Genomic DNA, 21,115 nt, shown 5'->3' with positions numbered 1-21,115 from the left:
TGTTCAAATCAATGTCCATGGGGAAAAGATCCTAAAATACATCCTCTTATTCTATACATCGAGAGTTTAAAAAGGATTTTTGTTATGTTCCTGTTATATTTGCCTTTAAGACATGATCTCTATCACAAGCTGCTTTTATTCTAAATATTCTGAAAAGAATCCTGAAGTCAAAAAAAAGAAATATCAGAACTAATTCAAATATCCTCTGCTCTTCACATCCCAAGCAATATTTGTCATGAACATCAATTTCATACAATAGTCTTCCAACTTTTCATACCTGGCTTAAGTTCCGGGGACTACATTCTATCCTAAGGTACTCTTCTGTGATGTGCTGAATGATACAGAAGGTGAATAGTGAGGATCTCTGAGGCCAATGAATTACGCTTCTATAGAAAAAATGATTCTGTAACCAAATCAGAGATGTTGTGTTTTTATTGTTAAAGACTGTGTTGCATGTCCTGAGCATCCCTTAGGTCAGTGGGTAAAAGTTTAAGCAGGGAACATGTTGACATGGGCTGCAGGTCTCATTGGTTTTGCAGACAACTTGAGAGATGCAGAGCAATTATAATGGCAGCATTAACCAGCTGCAGGGCTGGTAAATATGCTGAGTTTAGACTGGTCAGAGGTTTGAAGTTTAGCTTGATTAGAGTGGTTTTATGAAAAGTCAGCAGGGGGCAAGTGGAAATGAGATAAATTGGTCAGAGAGGCAGAATGTATTGGCTGTGGATCACAGATGTGACGATATTAACCCATGATTAAAAGGGTGGTACGAGATTATTAGATTTGTTATAGGAACAGAATTAGATGGCTAAATTGGTTACGTTGATGGCAAAATAACCTTATACTGGTTAAAAGGGATTATACTGGTCAGAGGTGTATGACATGATTAGACTGAGGACAGGGCAGTAATAGTTTTGGTCTGTTTCTAAATTGGGAGTAGACCTGGTTAAACCTGTTCTTAAATAATCAGCTTCAGAAATCTACAAGATCATTCTGAATGGCCCTTTTCATATAGAAAGTACAAAGAGAGCTTGATGTTTTCCCTCTTAACTGATTGTTTTGGATAACAACCTCCGACAGCACGCTGCTAATTCATTCTGCTTAAAACAGGCGCTTGAGCTGGGCTGACATTTTACGCAGTCTCTGGGGATCCTGGTTGACATTTTAAAGGGCTTCTAAGCATTTTATAATACCCTAAAATCTGGTTTTAATAAGCCATTCTGCTGAAATTGTTAACATAAGGAATCACCTTTTACTATTTGGCGCTAGATCAGGGAGATATGGGGACATCTTTTTCTGATTAGATATACAGTAGTTGGAGTAAAATGTGCAAATTCATTACAGATCCTGTTGAGGTGACAGACAGTATAGCTGACTCCAAACTCTCTGTTTTGCTGCCAGATATGGGGAAAAGCAAGTTCTGAAGCAGAACGAGATGATGTTTCTATTTCTTTCCAGCATCACATTTAATTTTTTTATTCCACCTATGCAATGGAAAGGGGTGTCCTGACATCGTCTTTCTTGACAGAAACATTACAAAGGTCTTCCCTCAATTGCAAAAGGCCAGTCTTTTGAAGTCAGCAGGGAGCTCTGTTAACTGGCATAGGGTGAGCAACTAGAAGCTTACAGTTCAGCCAGATATTAGGGTCTCTTTATTAGAAAGCCACAAATTTTCCTCACCCTTTATTTAGCAGGACTGCTACACATTGAGGTCAGAGTGCTCATTGTCATGGGGAGTAGCTTGGAAGGAGTCATCACTGATCGAGGGTCATTTTTATAGTAAAATGAGAGGAGGTGCCCTTCCCGGCACTAGAATTCTCTAGGGATTATGTTTGACACTGGGGTATTATGTTTTGAGCATAAAAATTAGATACATGGATTTGTCACTAAATTCATCTGTGCATACGTTTGTCATCCATCTGTTCATTGCAACTTAAATTTGCGGATAATGATTTTTTTTTTTAGTAAATTGTTAAAAAAGTGCTAAAATGGGTCTGCTGGACCCTATCATTTTAATAATACATTGTTTAGATATTTTTGTAAATATTTTAATTAGTTACAATGAGAAATCTACTTGAAGAGAATAGGAAAACATGAAGTTAGATATTGCCTTCAGGAATTCTTCATGGCTCTGTATGTGTGTGAATACCTACACACATACCTGTAAGCTGTGCAAGTGTTTCTCTGTGTGTATGTATTTTTTAAACGTAAAATCAGCCTGATTCAGATACTCGGATTAAAAATGTCAGTCTAACATTAGTCTGTTGCCTAATGTTAGGCAATATTACAAAATGCTGAAAGTTCTTGTCAGAGAAACTTGGCTTAAAATCAGTGGTAAGCAGGGCTCCTAATTCTACCTACGGCATGGCGTGTGTGCGCCCACACACAAGTGCCAGGGCACACATGGGGACATCTCTTTTCTGCCCTGGACTAAAAAATAGCTGGCCCTCTACAACCATTCAAATAGTCATCGTGTGTGGGCACAGCTCTAACTTCTGTAGCTCACTGTAGGAGCCATGTTTGGTGCTGCAAACTCTTAGAATTTTCTCATTTATTTTCTAAATACCTCAGCCACCAGATCAGGGAGAATTATGTGAGAATCCTGCTTGTCATTATGTATGCATCCAGGGAAGGGGACGGGTTTTTGTTTTAGTAGTCGAGGAGAAAAGCCTGGCATACTTGACCCGCTCAAAGCTTTCTAACACAGATGGCGAACAGAAAGCTCACCCAAGAGTGTAAATCTTCCCTTAAAAAGAAAGATTTTTCAAGATTCTTCAGTCGCTCCTTGTTTGTGGTTGGGCTTGGCACTGTGCATAGGTACCTATGCCTGTCTGTCCATGTTTATAGACATGTAAAACAATGGTAGATAAAGCTATGACAAATATATTTTGTCCGGATACAAGGTATTTTAAACCAGTTTTAGTACATTGATTGACAATACTCATTCATAGCTTAGCCTGCCTATGGGTGCAAATTTAAAGATCAGAGTTATATATTGTTCAGACTTAAAAAATTTCAGATTAAGACCAATCAAAGAGCTGGTTGGATTTTGTATATAAGTAAGAAAAAAAGTGAAAATGATAAAATGAAGATTTATTATCAGAAAATGTGTCCTCCTTAAAAAATCATTTTGATAGCATTGTTGGTTTAATTATTTAGAATCATAGAATCACTAGTTTGGAAAAGACCTCTTGGATCATCAAGTCCAACCATTCCTATCTGCCACTATTTATGGTACTTCAAAACATACTACTAAATTATATTTCATATATTTTGTAAAAATGGTAGTCATAGTAAGAGGAAGTGTCACTGCAGAAGGCAGTTATTTGCTAGGAAGAGAGGTGAGATTGCCAGCATTCTTGTTATATTGAGTTTGCAGCTTAGGAAGAAAAAGCATAACGAATGACATTTATGTGTAAATATTGTACATGTAACTGTATATACAAATATTATCCCTGAAAATTTCCATTTTTATGGCCCTGAACCTGCAAAGACTTATGGTTTTGCCTAACTTCACCCACTATTTACAGATTTTTTTCACATGAGGGGGGTAGGAATCTCCCTGCCCAGATATGACTTTAGGATTGCAGCAAGTTACTTAGCACAGTGAAAGAGGAATTGTGCTGGAATAGAACATTTTCATGGTGATTTTGCAACAACTGATGTTAATTTGTACCTCTCTCTCTGTCCATCTGTCTTAGAATGTATGAGTTCCTACATTGCAGGTCCCCTCACAACATGTAAAGCAAACATCAAGATTTCTGTAAAGAGTGAGGTTTTCAACTTTATTATTCATAAGTAAAAACTGATTGATCAGCAGGAGATGAGGCTGGGGCTGTTTTCTAAGCCACTTGGACTATAGCATGCCTGTGATGAGTGGACTCTAGATTTAGACCAATTTTATTATTTCCTTGATACACTAAAATGCCAGTGTGCCAGTGTCTTACAGTTTGAAAGTAGACCTATTTCTGAGCATCTTCAGTAAAGCTTATATGCTTTACCCTGAATTCTTAACATCATTCAACGCAGGCCCTATCTATGTTGCCATCTACATGGCTTTAGTAGGCGTTATGTGTTTTGGCAGCCTCTACACGTTTATCACACTGTCGTTTAGCCCAAAATCTAGGAGGTCCTACATGTGGAAAGTTGATGTCACTTTTTCTAGCCACTCTCTTTGCCAGAAAAAGCTTGGAATAGTTTCTCTGTAGGAGACAAAGCTGCTGACCAGGATTCTGGCTGTGGGGGTTTGCTGCCCTGTCTAACACAGAGCCCTGCCACAGATCCCTATCTGTATATGACATATGAAATGCCATGCAGGAGTTTTAGTCCAAATCCTAGAAACCATCTAGTCGCGCTAATATGGTGCTGCACCTAAGCTAAAAACAGTGTAAATAAACGGTTTCCCATTCTGAAACTAGCTGGAAGAGCTTTACATGTCATATGTTGTAAACATCATGAAAAATTATGGTTTTGACTCCAAAGTAGTTTTTGCTAAGAAAGGGATGTCCATTGCTCCTTTTCAGAACAAAGACATCATTATTTACAAATTGATTATCTCTAGGTGTAAGGTGAGGCTCTTCCAGACTGTTAGCCCTTCACTCCAGAAGTCCAAACTATAGCTTGGAATAAAGACTCACAGGACAGTGGGGGAAATAGTGTTGATAATCAGAAGGGGACTTTCTAGATGGAACCAAACTGTTTTCTTTTGTGGGAAAGGATAACTGCACTCCCTATATTGCCGGTCTTAGGAGCACAGTGAGCTAAGACCAGCCTGAGTAATAGCGTGAGCTAAGTACAGTGTGAGTAACCATAAAAAATGAAGAACAAGAGGAAGTCAAGTGTGACATATGACATTATGAACCCATTACATTGAGAAACTATTCAAAGGGGTTTTTTTCCAATGGGAAAATTGACTGCTTTCCAATAAAGTTTTCCTTCTAGGCCACATGTTTCATAGCTTGGACCATTTCAGTTATTTGAAATGTATCTAACCCTGAAGCATTTCTATAGTTCATGGAAAAGTAAAATACAATAGCTGATTCGAGAAATTTTACTTTCTGCTCCCACATTATATCCTTTAAGAAATATTAGTTTAGAAATTTCAGGAGGTATTTGAAAACATTTGTATAGTCTTCATTATTTCCCTAGCTCAAATATCCACAGTGACACAGGCAGTGTCAGAAGCAAGACTGCCGGCAATGAAGCCGTAGTGTGGCTCCGTGGAGAGGTGTGCCAGTATCCCATTGTTCTTCCTTTCATGACACATACTAAATTCTTTTAACTTGGAGCTGGCAGTGTTCCCCAGGACTTGGGTTGGAATTAAAACCTCACTGAGACATACAGGATACTTTATAGCTTTTAGAGGCATTGCTTCAGGGTCTATTCAGGATCTTGTACCCAGCAGCATAGCATTTACAATCAGTTCATATTCTGCTTCTCACAAACCTCGAAGCCAGAAAGATGTGGTATTTATCATGAAAGACTAAGCTGTAGACACATTCATATCTAGAGTTTATTCCTTGATCCGGCAGTGGTGGAGCATAGTGACCAGATCTCAGCACACGGGACTGGTGCTTCCTATAGAACAGGAGGTGAAAACAGGCCTATGGCCAAAGGAAAGTGGCGGAGATGTAGCAGAGCATATTCTGTGTATCTAAGGGGTCTTTGGCCATTCCACTAAAATATCCTGCCTTATTTTCTAAAATGAAATGACAGGGGTTGCTCGTTATCAGGGTGATGGTTTTACATCTCACCTGAAGGACATTGTAATTTAGATAAGTTTCAGTAAAATACTGACTCAAAAGTCCCAATATCATCTCTCTCTGCTTCTTGGCTATACCCGAGAGGTTTACCAGTCAAATACAAACAAGACCTGACCTCTGTCTAGAAGCTCTGACAGATTCCCAGCCCAAAGCGATATGACCGTAGGTGTCTTGTTCTGAGTGACCTACTTGTTTCTCTGCCTTTCAGTGTTTGTGGATGAGTAGAATCTCATTTCTCTCTCTTTTGGTTTTTTTTTTTTTTTTTTATGACAGGATCTCGCTGGAAAGCTATGACAAACCTAGAGAAGCAGCCATACTATGAGGAGCAGGCCCGACTCAGCAAGCAGCACCTGGAGAAATACCCAGACTACAAATACAAGCCAAGGCCGAAGCGTACCTGCCTTGTAGATGGCAAAAAGTTACGCATTGGCGAGTACAAGGCTATCATGCGCAACAGACGCCAGGAGATGAGACAGTATTTCAATGTTGGGTATGGGACTTTTAAAATCTACCGCTCATTTCAACAAAAAAAAAATTCAGGAAGAATTCTTGATTCAGTGTGGTAAATGTTATATTTTATTTGCCATAGCATTACGTATTGCTAACTGAATATGAAGCTTACAATTTAAAACAATGTGTTCCAGAAGGAAGTTAGGCAGTTAGGGATTTTTTTGTTGGCTCTGCTACGTACTTATCTCACAGCTTTGGCCAACTGTATTATTTCCATTCTGAACATGCAAAAGAAAAAAAAAAGCTTACAACTTTCCAATGAAACATAAGTCTTCTAATAATGCCTTACAAGTTTTACTTTATTAATAGGCCTCGGAGAGTATATCTGAATGAATCTATGGTAGTGCCTCTTGATCCAAAAGCCAAAAATACAAGTTTGCGTTCACTATAATCTCTAGCAAGTGGTCTGCAAAAGGACTGCTGAACATACTGAACTTGAGCTGGAAAATGGACTTGGCTCAGTTAAGTCTGTGTTGTTTATCATTATGGCATTTGTCTTAATAGGGAGTGTCTTCCAGTACAGTAAGCTAAATCCTTTGTGTTGAGCATAAATTTCAAGAAGACTGGTTCTTATAAACAGATAGTAGATCAGCTTGATATGATTAGATTAAAATCTGCCTGGAAAACTAGCATGCATTCTTTTTCTGCAAAGACTCCTTGGTTTTGGTTACAGCAGATCAAAAGAATCAAAAGTAATCACATATTTTGCAGTATTTTTGTATTCACTCCAGAAAATTGAAAGCTACACAATGGTCTTGAAAGAAGCAAAGCCAGCAACAAGAACAACCCTCAGAAATAATGGAATTTGTGTTCTGTTTCGTCTGAATTTGGAATAATTTTAATATTAACTGAGTTGAGTGGCACATCTCTCTAGTTAATGGCCAGAAGTAGCAATAAAGGAGAGAATATGTGTCCAGCAACTGTTAAGTGTCATCAGACTGTGTTTTAAACAGCTACAGTGTGCATTGTTATAATAAGCAGCTCAGCAGAGAAATTGGAGCTGCTTAACCCTGTGGCGCTGGCAGGTCCAGTGATCCCAGTGGTAAGCACTGAAACAAACACAGGGAAGTCAGCCAACATTTGGCATCAAGAGATTAAAAAAAGAGGAGGGGGAGCCTTCTGGAAAAAGAATAGGTGGCAATAGAGCCCCCAAAACACAGCTTATCTGGTTAACATGCATGCTTCATCATGGGGAAAAAAAATTAACCTTGTACCATTCTGCATATTATTTGGCTTTCCAAACAAGGCTGACATTGAAATCAAGACATTTCTGGAGATAATTTGCACTGGGGCATTAGAGCAAAGAACCTGGAGTGAAATCTTCATGTAAGTTATTGACAAAGCGGCCAATGACTGCAGTGGGGTCAGTGTTTGATGCTGGCGGTCACAGCACTACAGTTGCATTCCTGGTTTTAGTTCCCCATCTGCTGCAGCATCCGGTGCAGGTCATTTGGGGCTAAACTTCTAAACATCAATACAGCCCTGCCCTGGGCACAAGAATAGGTGTCTGGATTTACAAGACCTGTGCCCATGCCAGCTGCTTGGACATGCTGAAGGCCTGGCTGAAGGCATCATAATAGGAAGGGCTGAGCATTTTTTGCAACTCTTGGACTTACTGCTTCCCTGACTCATTTTTGTCAGCTTTAATAGTAGTGTGGTGAGCTCACCTCACTGCACTGCTGAGAGACCTAATACATTAGTATCTATGGACTGCTTTGAGATCCTCTGAAGTGGACATCCTATAGAAGTGGAAAAATACTATTCTTAAATTATTAACTATTTGAAAAGCACTCTGAAAAGCACCATTTAAGTGCAAAGTGTTCGTATTGTTAAATATTAAAAGCAATTTAAGTGTGCTGAATCTTGTTACAGAAATGCTGACTTGAGAAAACAAAAGCTTTCCTATTGAATCAAGAATAAAATGCAAATAAGATCCACTCCCTACTTTAAGAGCTATATCTTCAGCTGAAACAACTTTTGCTGGCTTCAGAAACACAGAAATAAAGACTGTGTGGAGGGCGGCCTTGCTCAAATGGCAGGCAGAAAGTAGCTGAAAATGCAGCAAGCCATTCCAAACAAATGTAAAGCTGTTTGGCAGAGGAAAGTCTTTCAGGATCGCTGTACTGTGCAAGGCTTACTGTACAGCCAGGGCACAGGCACGCAGGGGAACAGGGGAGGGTTTCATTCTTAATTAAGAATGTTCATCTCAAGAGACTATGCCCTGTCTCCTGTGGCAAGGCTTTTCAGTGCAGATGGACACACCGCTGATGACATTACAATGTGCAGCATGTACTGAAGAGTATTACTGCAATGGAATTACTTCATGCAGCAAGGAAACAAAAGGAGCATGAATTTTAAACCTCTAGGCTTGTTGGGACCCTGAAGCTTCTCAGGGAAACAAACACTGGTATAACACAGCTAGTGTTCTTGATGCAAAGGGAATTTCTATGGCCTGGAATAATTCTTCTTTCATTACTGCAGACAGGTTTCCAAGGCTTAGATGCTGTATAAAGGCATCCTGTAGAGGATTTTCTCAAATGCTCATGTTGTTTGCTTGCTTTTTATTTATTTTTAAATAATGCATGCTTCCGTTTTAAGTCTGCCTTTTCCAGTTTTATCCATCTTCCTTCAAAGGTTCTGCTTTTCACAAGTGCCTCTCACTGTGCAAACTATCACCTTCCAGTATGAGGTTCTTAGTGATCATCCTATAAACCCATGCCGGCCCCAGAAAGCCCACTGTTCCTCTCTCTAATAATAGATGGGTCTCTGAGTGAATATGTAGTAAACATTGCCTCTTTGAGAGACCTGCCTTGCGTTCTCCTCACCCACTAGTACTTTCCCACTGCACCTCCCCATTCCTGTGTGAAATACCTAGTCCTAGCTGTGTTTTTCCTGTTGGCAATGTGTTGCTTTTATGTCTGGCACTGTCAGCAGCTTGGATTATTTTAAAGGAAGAGTCTCAAAATACTTTTTTTAAGTTGGACCACAATGGAAAGGACATTTCTTTTCGTCTGGCAGCTCAGGGGTCACACAGTTTACCCAGTAAAGAAGTTTGCATCACAAGCAAGCAAGCTGAAGCTGTGTGTTTCAGGTACAGCTAGAGGTGTTTACAGGGATTAGGTTTTTGTATCAGTGAAGTTGGTTTGGGCTTGATGTTCATTTCAAGTTGGTGAGTCTGGAATATTGATTTTAAGGGTTGTCTTGCTTGGGCCATCCATGAGCTTCCTCTGCATGCCCAAGGACATATGCTATGGGCTTGAAACGTGCTGTTGAACTTGGCCTCCCTTTCCTCTTTCCAGTATTCAAACGTCCTTTTACTTTTTCTCCATGGCAGGCAACAAGCACAGATTCCCATTGCAACCGCGGGCGTAGTTTACCCAGGAGCCATTGCCATGGCAGGAATGCCTTCCCCACATTTGCCCTCCGAGCACTCAAGCGTGTCCAGCAGCCCGGAGCCTGGGATGCCCGTCATCCAGAGCACTTACGGCATCAAAGGTGAAGAGCCTCATATCAAGGAAGAGATGCAGACCGATGACGTCAATGGAGAAATCTACGATGAATATGATGAGGAAGAGGATGACCCCGATGCAGACTATGGCAGTGACAGTGAAAATCACATTGCGGGGCAAGCCAACTGATCAGGGTCTAAATATCTTGTGACCTACAGGACTTCAAGGAGAAAAGAAAAAAGTAAATAAAGCCCCACCTGGTTTATTCTTGCCAGTGGCCAAGCACATTAACTTTCTCATACACTGACTGTTACTTTAACTGTTAGTCTTAACTAGTTGGGACATCAGCTGACTAATAGACATCAGCCTGCATCAGAAGAAAAAAGGCTCAGAGGAAAGGAAACAAAGACAACGATGACAACAACAACAGGATGATATAAGCTATGGGTAAAATAATGCCAGTAATTCAGCTGCTATACCCAAGCACTGAAGTCTTACCCGTCGACCTTTTATTATTATTTTTTTTTTTCAAATAAACTTTATGGCTGTTTGTTCTACAATGTTCTAGAAATTCTCACTCAGGTACACAGTGCCAACAAGTGGCTTGTGAATGTGTTTTGTTGTTTTGTGCTACAGTTTAAAGAGAAATAATTTTTTTTTTTGGTAATGCACCTGACAGGAAAGAAAAAAGATAAAATTCCTTTTACCCCCCTCTGCCTCCTCCTCCTCCTCCTCCTCCCTGGCAAATCTGGGTCAGAAGTGTGTGTGTGTGCGTGCCTGTGCGCGTGGCTGGCAAGGAAGGAAGTGGGGAGTCTGTTTCTGTTAACCCCAACAAGCAATTATTTCCTTTAAAGAGAGGACTTCTCTTCATCAGTTGCACACCATACTGAGTCTTTGAGCAAGTGCCAAATTTGTACTAAAGAGCTGAACTAGTCCAATTTGCTTTCTTTTTGGTTCGTCTCTTCTTGTTTTGGTTTTTTTTTTTTTTTCTTCTTTTGCTTCCTGCTCTGTCTTAAGTTAGGACAGTGTTGTTGTATCTTAGACAATCCCTTGAAGAACCTGATATACCAGCAGCTGGTGAGATTAGACATATATTTTTGGTTTTTGTTTTGCTTTTAAAAGGAAACTGTAGGTGCCGTTCTCAGGTGAAAAAAGAGAGAGAGAGAGAGAGAGAGAGAGAGACATAAGAAATTTAGAGAAAAAATATTTTATGATCTTGGATTTTCATGTGTGCGTGTTTATGGTACTAAATAAGAATAATATTGGACTATTGTGAGCAAAAAGCATGTTCCAGAATGAAGTCCCGCACCTCCCAAATGACTTGGTCTGTAATAAGCCTTTGCTTTTAATTTACACTTCAAGTGGCAGTGTATACCACGTAAAAAAGGCTTGTCTAAAATATGATTTGTTCAGCACAGAACAGGGCAAATGACAGTGTTACCTCCTCGATGGGTGTAATTAGGTTACCAGGCTGTCCAGTTCTAATGAACTTGTTCCTTCAGGGTTGCTGAGTACTGATTTCTGATTCGAAAGGCAGGTTTTTTTTTTTAAATTGACATTTTTTCCTCCTTCGTGCTTGTAGATATCCTTTTTTATCAGTGGGATGTTTGTGTAGGAAGGAAGACTTAAGAGCTACAAAGAGATTTCCATATTCAAAGTGGGCATATAAGAACGTGAACTTTTGTGGTTCTGAGTTTCCCTAGCCGATACCTCTCAGAAGTGAAGAATTGTTCTCCTGGGCTATAATATTTTCAGTGTTATTTTAGAGCCCATAGTTATGTTGCCTGAGCAGTTTTGCTTTCCTTGAGCAACAGCAACCTGATGAGGAATGTGGATTTACACAGACATATACCTGAGCAGAAGTTAGCCTCTTGTATTTCGAATAAGGTAACAATGTTACATTTTATTTCAGAAAAAATATAAGTGAATCAAAGAGTCTCTTTTCATCTTTTCACTCTGATCTTCCTGTGGAAGGAGGGGACCCAGGTTCATGTAGCAAGACAGAAGCATTAGATCAAAACCAACCAACCAACCAAAAAAGGATACTTCTAATTTCAAACAGTAGCTGTCCAGGAGCTCCTCTCTCCAGCCTGGAAAGCAAAATTTTGGGGTTCCACTGAGAGAAAAGCCTTCCAAGTCATTTTTCTAACTAAGGATGCCACCTTTACATTCTTATTACTCCCTGGTAAATCCTTACTCCTAGAAAGAGGGTCGTTGCTATCATCACTTTAACTGTTAAAAGTATCCCTCTGCATCTCAGTGCCAGTGAGATCCCAGAACCATGGTCTTCAGTAGCTGGTGATACTGCAAATGGTCCCTTTATTAGGCAAATTTAGCCCTTGATGCCATCGACCATTTAAGTCCAGGTGCAAACGGAAAGGGGCAGGTGGGAGGAGAGACTGGGATGAAGGATGTAGGGGGTCTGTCTTTGCCTCTTGAAATCCCACTTGAAGTGTAACTTGACTTCTGCAGACCTCATGCAAAGCAAATGAGCAAATGCCATTGAAGACTTAAGACAATACTCCGATGAGCAGTTTGGACGTGTGATAGTTTTACCCTGCAACATCTGTTTTACTTTCTCCTGTTTTCCCTTTTTTGATTTCCGCCTCCTCCTCAAAAAATTCTTTTCTGTTTTCTCTCTCTCAAAAGATTTGCTCTGAAGTTATGCTTGGAGTAGCTGATCTTATCCTCCATGTCAGAGAGGGTTCTTTTTGTTTGTATTTTATGACTGTGTTGGGTTTTTTTTTTTTTTCAGTTGAACTGCCTCTTCTTGCTAGTGTTGTAATGGTAATTATAATAATAATAATAATGATGGTCAGCTGTTCCCAGATTAGTAAATTATGTATAATTTATTTTATCCCCCCCTTTTTTTAACTTTATTTTATTCTGTTCTAATTTGGCAGTGCAGCAAATGAAGCTGTTAGGCTATTTAAAATGGATACCCCTCCCCACCTTGCCTTTTTATATATATATAAATATATATATATATACATATGAAAACAAATTGCTTCTTCTTCTGCTCACATCATTCCTCTTTCTTTTATTTTAATTTTGGCCCCAGCCATGTCAACTTCTGATGTTTATTATGATGGAGTGAATTAATGGGAATGTTGTTTTCAATCTTAATTAACTTCTGCTCTCTCATCACTCGTTTTAGTTATTTAATTACACCAGTCATCTAGAGCCAATTTTTTTGAAGCACTCTGTTTGGATAAGAAGGATAAAAAAAAAACATAGACAATTGTTTTTATATCATTATTATGTACAATGTGAAAACAGGTATTTGCTCCTTTTTCTTTTTTACTTTTAAATTTGTTCCCTGTCTTTGTGAACAAATTACTTCTGACTCTTGTGGGTTCACCTCACATTTGCTGGATGCTTGATTTCCACCACATTATAGAGATTCTCTGGTTTAATTATGTCACTTTGGGCTACCAGAATACTTTGTTTTAGCTCCAGGTAGGTGCCATTGTGGCAGGTGTGATTGGAGCAAGTCTTAGACACGTGGGCTGCAAAGCCGGCCTCGGGGAAGTCAATGGGGAAAAGGCCCTTTGACTTCAATGGGACCAAATTTGAGCCCTGCACTATGGGCCATGCTGCAGGAGACACTCCTGGAGGCAGCCCTGTCTCCATGAACAGGGTCGGTCCTGCTCCAGAAGAGCGCCTGTGTCAGGCTGCAGGACGAAGCTCTGCTTTCAACCATGGACTGCGTGACAGAACCTTCTCCAGGAGTGTTCTGCTTTGCTCACTGTCTTGGCCTGGACTAGGGCTCGGATGAATGCTAATTCTATTACCGCACACATTTCTGTCTGAGAGATTATAGTAGAGCCTGGGGTTTGGTCAGGCTTTTTGAATGGGTAGCTTTAGCAGACTATCCACGTCCTTCATTTGGAGGTTGAAACCAATGCAGCAATATTAAAAAGAAAAAAGGCAAAAAAAAAAAAAAAAAAAAAAAGGTTCTCGGGTCTTGAACCAGCAAAATACTTAATGCCTGTGTTTTGTTGGTCCAAGGATGAGCACCCATGTATCCCTTGACAGTAGAAGACCAGATTTGAAAATGAAGCCCTGTTTGTCCCTCCTTAATTTCTTAGGAAAAACAAAACAAAGCAAAGCATACATTTCTAAAAAAGATCTTCTTGTCTTGTTTCTTTTTTTTTCCTGGGTTCTGTGCCCTGGAGCATGTAGGAAAAACAGGTTAGAAGAGATTAGGATCGTATTAACCTAAAAGCACATCGAGGCCCTTATGCTGAGGCAGGCTTTGTTCCCCTCTTCCCTGGGAACCTGGCGAGCAAGGAGGGTCTTAGGGAGCTGCGGAGGAGGGCGTGCAGGCCATCTCCTCCTAAATTGGGGGAGCAGCTTATACCACTGCATCTCTCGAGCTTGCAAAAGAACACCAGCAGTGGGGAAAAGGGGAAAAGAAAGAAGAAAAAACCTGAGACACTTGCTTCTAAGCTCAATTAAATAACACAGAGTATATCCTTTTTCAATTTATTCATGCCTTATATTAGTAAAATAGGATTTTTAAGTGCATTTAACATCTTTATTTAACTGTTCCGCTGTATTAATCAGGCCCCCAGAAAAGAACACTAGCTATTATTATAGCATTTAATTAGTTTTGTAACCAAATCCTCTTATTACGAATGCATATGGAAGAAATTCTTTCTTCGAAGACATTATTTCAAAGATTTGGTTACTGCAGTAGACTCTCTCTTTAATTAAATCATTTTTTAGAAAGTAAATTGTCTTTAACCTTTTTACAGCACATTTTCAGAGCTTTTTCTTTTTAATCCAAAGAGATGAGCTGTTATTGTCCCCTAAGAAGCCTCTGACATCACATTCGTAACATCAAAAATAATTATACTCCGTGGAAACGTAGACCTTACTTAGCAAGAATTCATCTGCTAGAATGAATGGCAACTATATGATATCTATCTTGTACGTTTAAGGGCATGATGTATCAGATAGGAAGTATATTTGTCTGCCCACTTCTCGGTAGAATCATACCTTCAACTTTGCAAAGAACTGTGAGTAACTCACTAGATATGGATTCAAGTGTATCCTCAATTCACAGGGCATGGGCTGGCTGTTTAGCTTGGTTTATATTTACAGTTTTTTTACTTTATCTTAACTTGTCAGTTTCCCAGATTGAAGAATATGTCAAGTTCGTTTTTTTCTACTGACTGATTTCTCTACTCCCCAGTGTTTTTGTCACTGGTTTGCTGAAACAGTATTTATATAGCTCCATTGGCTCTAAAGCTCTTACTCCTTCTAACATTTTGGATTTTACAAGTGAAATGAAAATAGAAAAGAAATAGAGACAATCAAATGCCTGGAGCTTAAAACAAAGTATGTGCAACCTACCATCTCACTTGAAATTTAATAAAAGAAATAATTATGTAAATATAACATAGAGTTATAGATTTATATTTTGTTCATAACACATAGTGTAATATAAGTTGTATATTTTCATGTTTTGGTTTTATGTTACCATTCATGCCACAATAAATAAAAAAAACAGGAGTTGATGTACTCTTTTAAAAAAATACAATGTGGGTTGCCACCATCCTGGGTTTTTGGTTTTGGTTTTCATTTTTTTGTTTGTTTCTTTTGCATTCCCCTTTTTCAGTATTATTGCCCTGCAAGGCACCAATAAAACAGCAAATGTGTTCTTTACCTATACTGTGGTCTGTTTCCCACTTATTATAGTGAAGGGCATGCTAGTTATTTTTGGTGTCAGTAGAACAAAACACCTGGACACAAGGAGCAAGGTAATCTTCTCCAAAAGTCAAGGTTTTCATAAATCACAGGGGGGAGGAAATCACCACATCTTTAAAATATCAGTATTAAATATCAGTGTTAAATATTTCAGAAGGAAAAGTTGGTTACTGAAGAACGTACAACAATGCTATTTCCAGGCCAGAGTCAAGGCATCTCATTAATGGGGACGGTTTGGCCCATGCCCACCTTCCCAGGTTACGTTCACTTTCTACAGCTTTTTTTTTTTTTCTGTTTGGAGACCAAAACAAGTTCAGGGAAATACCCAATTATAAACACTGATGACACAAAACTATGAAAAAAACAGCTCTGCTCATAGTTAGTCAAAATGTCCCAACATGCTGCCTAAACAGTTCATGAAGTTTTGACAGCAGCATATGGCATGAAGTGGGATGAAATGAATTTGTACCTGTTTTTGACAGTAAGTTATTCTGATGGGTGCTTACTCTCAAGTGCCTACGGCTTGACAGATGCCATTCTATGGTTCCAGATTTCCTAAAGGGAAAAGGCAATATTTGGGAAAGCAGGAGGTAGCTGGTGGAGGTCCTACAAACCTGCCCACACTGCTCTTGCTTGCCAAGTTGTCCTCTGTGCTCTTCCTGGGATCAAGGTGGCATCTGAAACATCCTATCAGCAAACCAGAGGTCTATTCAGGCAGCTTCCTGATACAGCCTATAGCACCTCTATGGAACCTTTCGAGTGGAAGTCAAACTGAACCTCAGGAGAACCATCTAATAGGGTCCTCAGGCCAATAAATGTCAGCATCCTTTAACCTCTTAAAATCCCTCTATCTGTTACTGTCATCCACATGTGAGAAAGGAAGAACCTGTCTACCTGAAAGTCCAGCGGAACAGGCATGACCATACTGGGCAGTGTGATTATCAAATTGCGCTACAGTTTGAATTCAGAGTACCTACTGACACTTTACTTGCAACCCCAGCCAACACAGACATTTCATTTTTTTGTCCTTTTAGCAAATATGACACTGAAACAACAAATACCATGGCCAAAGCCCTGCTATCTTATGCCTTTTCTGGCATGGCCCACAGTGCCTGCCTGATATCCTTGAAGCATCACTGAAAATAGAACCATGGAATTGCTTGGTTGGAAAAAACCTTTGAGATCATTGAGTCCAACTGTACCTTTCCACTGCTAAATCATAACCCTGAGCACCTTATCTACCCGTCTTTTAAATACCTCCAGGGATGGTGACTCAACCACCTCCCTGGGCAGCCTCTGCCTGTATTTGAGAACCCTTTTGGTAAAGAAATTTTTCCCGATATCTAACCTGAATCTCCCCTAGCGCAACTTGAAGCCAATTCCTCTTGTCCTATTGCCTGTCACTTGGGAGAAGACACCAACAACCACCTCCTTTCAGGCAGTTGCAGACAATGATAAGGTCTTCCCTCAGCCTTCTTTTCTTCAGGCTAAAACTTGTAGGCCTTCCCAATGCCCTGCACTATGATGGAGGGGCACACAATTTCTCCTGTTATCTTTTTTTTCTGTAGTTCTGCTGGTACCTACCAGGATCAACAATGTTCTCTAAACCAGTTGGGGAAAAATGTCTAGGAGACCCTAAGAAAAGCTAAGCTGAAGATATACCTAAATTGTAATACGTGTGGACAAGACTGAGCTTTGCAAATAAAGGAAATTAAGACTAGTTCAAACCTAAGTGTGCAGCTGAAATAAAAAAAAAGGTTTTCAGAGTGCTTAAGTGATTTTATGTTCTGTACTTGGAAGTGTTAACAATTCTTTCCCTGGGCAAGTTTTGGGGTTGGGGTTATTCTTTAGGTTTGTTGTTTGTTTTGTTGATTGTTTTTATTTGTTGGGTTTTGGATTTTGGGTTTTTTTTTTTCAAAAAAAATGCTAAAGCATTCCAGCAATTGCCTGTACCAGGAAGGAAGAAAATGAGGATAATTACGACATTAATCTATTTTAAAAAGAAAGACGTGTGACAATTAGCGCATTCCTACCAAGAAAGTAACATACAGAGCTATATGTGTGTAGGAAAGTGAAAAGACCCCCTACAGAAGCCATGAAAGGTTATGGAAAGCGTATGCGCCTCATGAGGAAACACAGTGCTGTGACTTTGGCGTCAGTGAGAAAGAGTGCACGGGAGCTTGTCAATAAGCATTCAGTTAATAAATATTCATCAATACTGTAGAACAGCAATGTGGGAGAAGAACAGGCAGCGGCTGTCGGGCCAACCAGTGGAAAGTGCATACTAAAAGTGTATCGAAATTCTTCTGAACATATTTATCAAAGTAATCTGCTTCCTGAGACTAGTGGGATTGAGATAGTTGGAGTAACTAATTTCAGTCCCCGGGATGCCTTCACTCATCTCTCTTGGTATTACACTTGGTATTACACTAGCACTGACGGCCACGCACTGAAATCAGAGGCTGCTTGCAAGCTAATATCAAGGACAGGAAAAACAGTGTCTGGCCGTTAGCAGACACTGTGAGGTTTCAGTGAGGGGTTTTTGTCCTGTATATATATATTTGATCTGAAAGGTGTTGCAGACTCTCCTGGAATTTGTAGCTCATCAGCCTGTAAATGTGCGAACTTTGCAGACACTATTACACTCTTGATCTCATGGTGAGGTTCAGTCAGCTCACAGGTTCCAGCACCCTGTACACCAGGTGCCTTACAGCCCAAGCACATACCCCTACATAGCCCCTCGTCAGGCCACAGCAGGTTCCTGGGGCTCAGGGAGTGGGTAGAGCACCCAGAACTCACCTAGAGACCTCTCCATCTCAGACTCAATTCATCTCAGAACACCACACATCCAGCGAATTCAGCTGTGGCCACCACACCAGCAGTGTGTGGCTGAAGGACATGTAATCATAGCACCAAGGAATGGCTATTCTCCACCTATTAACCTACTCAAAGCAAACTGATTGACATGAGATTACAAATGTATTGATTACGGGTTTGATTATTTGCTGGTTTATACAAATTAACCTCTTTTGTGGATGCTTCTGTAATTGCAGCATTGGAAGTTATTTTGGCATATCAGGCTTGCCCTTGTCCTGACTTGTGAAGGCTATTTCAGCTAGGAAGAGGTTAAATGTATACTGCTCCACAAAATCCAGAAATACTTCGAGCAGGGAGACTTTTTGTGGCGCTGGGTCTTAACAGCACTAGAATGGTACAAATGTAATTGAAACTATAACTAAAAGCATGAATTTTAGTTTTAATTAAAATTCTACCATCCTTGAGTGGCAATTCAAGTTTGAATTGCAGTTTGAACATCTTTCTGAGTTTTTAAGCTAGGTTTAACTCCTGACTCTGTGTTTAGTCTTAGTTAACAGTGTAAGGAAGGAGAGCTGGTCTATTACAATTAATTTAAACTACTTGTATAGGTGCAATTCTAACTTTATAGTGGACAATTTACAGTACAGATTGTTGCCCACAGAAAATGACACTGGCAATTTCAGGCAGCTGCGCTGGTGCTGTGGTGGCTAGGGTGGGTGTCAGCCACACTGATGTAGCTGTACATTACAGAGTGTATGTGCATGAAGACAGGGGCTCAAACTAAGCCTTGAAAGCTCCTCCTATCCCCCCACAAGAGCATCCCCACACAGGGATTTGTGTCGGTTTAACTTCACGTTATCAGCACAACTTTCACAGACATTGAATGCCTAACCCACTAAGGATAAATCAATGCCTCTCCTTGTATTTAACAGAGATATGACTTAAATACAGTAAGTAAATCAAAGTAATTATTTAAAATTAAAATTATTTAAGAGACTTAGTCTAGGAGAATGGCATGGTGGTTAGAGAAGCGGCTAAGACACAGGACTTCAGCAGGCTCTTCCTGACTGTCAGAGACTTGCTCTACAACTTCAGGAAAATTACTCAGCCCATCTCTAAGACTGCTATAATAATACCTACTTCAAAGGAGTGTTATAAGGCTTAATTCATTAATGCCCGCAAAGCACTTTGAGATCTTTGGATTAAAGGCACTACAGCAGTGCAAAGTATTATTAGCTACAGGAAAAAGCTCTCAGGCAAGCATGGCATTAAGTGTCTGCGGTTTAAAAAAAAACAGGAAGAAAAAAAACCCCAAAGATGGGAAAATTGTGGGTGGTTTGGATTTTTTTTCCTGCAGCCATTTTTCCATTAGTCAGATCTGTGCTTTGCTAAACCAAGGCCACGGTGGTACAGCTCAAGGCCTAAATTTACTCTAACTCCTAAAGGTTCCAGATTGCAAACATAACTGTTTCTGTTTGGAGCATTCTTTTATCAAAAACCCTGAGTTTGTGTCTCAAAAGCATGTAAGACTTTCCTCTATGTCCCTTTTCCCTCTGCTTCCCTCTTCCCTCTACTTACCCACTGAACTAAATGAGATGAAGAAAATAGTATCATGTTGTATTGAGTACCTATGATTTTTTTAATTCAGTTTGAGCAGTCTTAGAGCTGTCACATTTACCTTGTTAACCAAATTGATCCAGATTTTAAGTTTTTCATATTCTTTACATCTTTGAAACTTTTCAGGAGCAAGGTATTGTCTTAAAAATAAACATAACAAACAACACACACCCACCCCCCACCTTTAATGAAAAGACTGTCATATAACAACCTAGAAATTTGTTTTTGTTTTTTAAACTGCTTCTTATTTCCTTATTTAAAAGGAAAACCTTTTAACTTCACTTTGTTTCCAGGTCCCTTTGAAAGAGAATGCAGGGGAAGTGAAGTATAAGTGATTCTGGCTCCTGGATATGCTTTGTTTCACTTCTGATAGAATACGAAACTTCATGTAGGTGGTGGGTAGAACCATCATAACCTGCTTTCTTCTGACTGAATGAGGGAGGTCAATATATTATCGTATCAAGGAAGAAAAAATTACATAGGCAATTCCCCCACAGACAATAAAGACAATTCTGACAGAATGATCAAAACAACTGTATAACTTTTCTTTTCTTTTCTTACAGACACACCAGTGTTTAAATGACAGCTGAAAGACGATGATGGACTAAACACATTATTCTCTGTTCTATCTACTTCTTAATAATAGAAATATATCTTGAAGACTATATTCAAGTTGATCAAATAATAAGTCAATTTGTCAATAAAATGGATTAGGCAACCTGTCTACTGAGATGATATATGTCAAACAACATTTTTTGTTAATACAGCCTGGAAGCAGATGCCTTCATGAAAGGCAATATGAAAAAAACCCACAGTGCCACTTTATAAGTTTATGGAAACAGAGCGCTGACTTATTTCAATTATAGATGTTTAGACTTTTTTACTTTAAGTTGTAGTTGCTAGTTACAAACTGCACTTTGGAAAAGACTAGAAGCAAGTGTTAATGGCCTGGTGGGCACTGTGTGCTGTTAAAATGTGCATATATATATTTTCCAATCTCTTGGCAATGCCCACCCTGAGGGTACAAGTCATCAATAGTGGGGGTAGATGTGGGGGGGTAGCTCTATTTCTCCATGCTCCATTTCTTCTTCACCCCCAACACATTTATTTCCCCTGTTACCCACTACTGGCAAGACTTCTACAGCATCGACTGATCTGCCTTGTCACATCACGAGCCTTGTCACTGTGCTTACCGGATTAAGGCATGATGCTTTGACATATTGTGTACTCTGATGAAAATCGTTT

At 39.6% G+C, this 21,115-nt stretch overlaps 1 protein-coding gene across 19 annotated transcripts in view; it reads left to right on the top strand.

Annotated features, from left to right (window-relative positions):
- The window catches only part of SOX5 (SRY-box transcription factor 5), a 651,718-nt gene extending 636,335 nt beyond the window's left edge, over window positions 1–15,383 (top strand). For all 19 annotated transcript variants that reach the window (XM_054078778.1, XM_054078736.1, XM_054078763.1 and 16 more), the window contains 2 exons: window positions 6,036–6,252; window positions 9,607–15,383. In XM_054078778.1, coding sequence (XP_053934753.1) covers window positions 6,036–6,252; window positions 9,607–9,910 — 521 coding nt within the window. In that variant the 3' untranslated portion in view covers window positions 9,911–15,383. The remainder of the gene's footprint in view (window positions 1–6,035; window positions 6,253–9,606) is intronic.
- Window positions 15,384–21,115: the final 5,732 nt, after the last annotated feature.

This window comes from Cuculus canorus, chromosome 1 (genome assembly GCF_017976375.1).
Source record: "Cuculus canorus isolate bCucCan1 chromosome 1, bCucCan1.pri, whole genome shotgun sequence".
NCBI classification, from domain to species: Eukaryota; Metazoa; Chordata; class Aves; order Cuculiformes; family Cuculidae; genus Cuculus; species Cuculus canorus.
The sequence above is the reverse complement of the archived record's forward strand: the minus strand, read 5'-3'. Positions and strand labels throughout refer to the sequence as shown.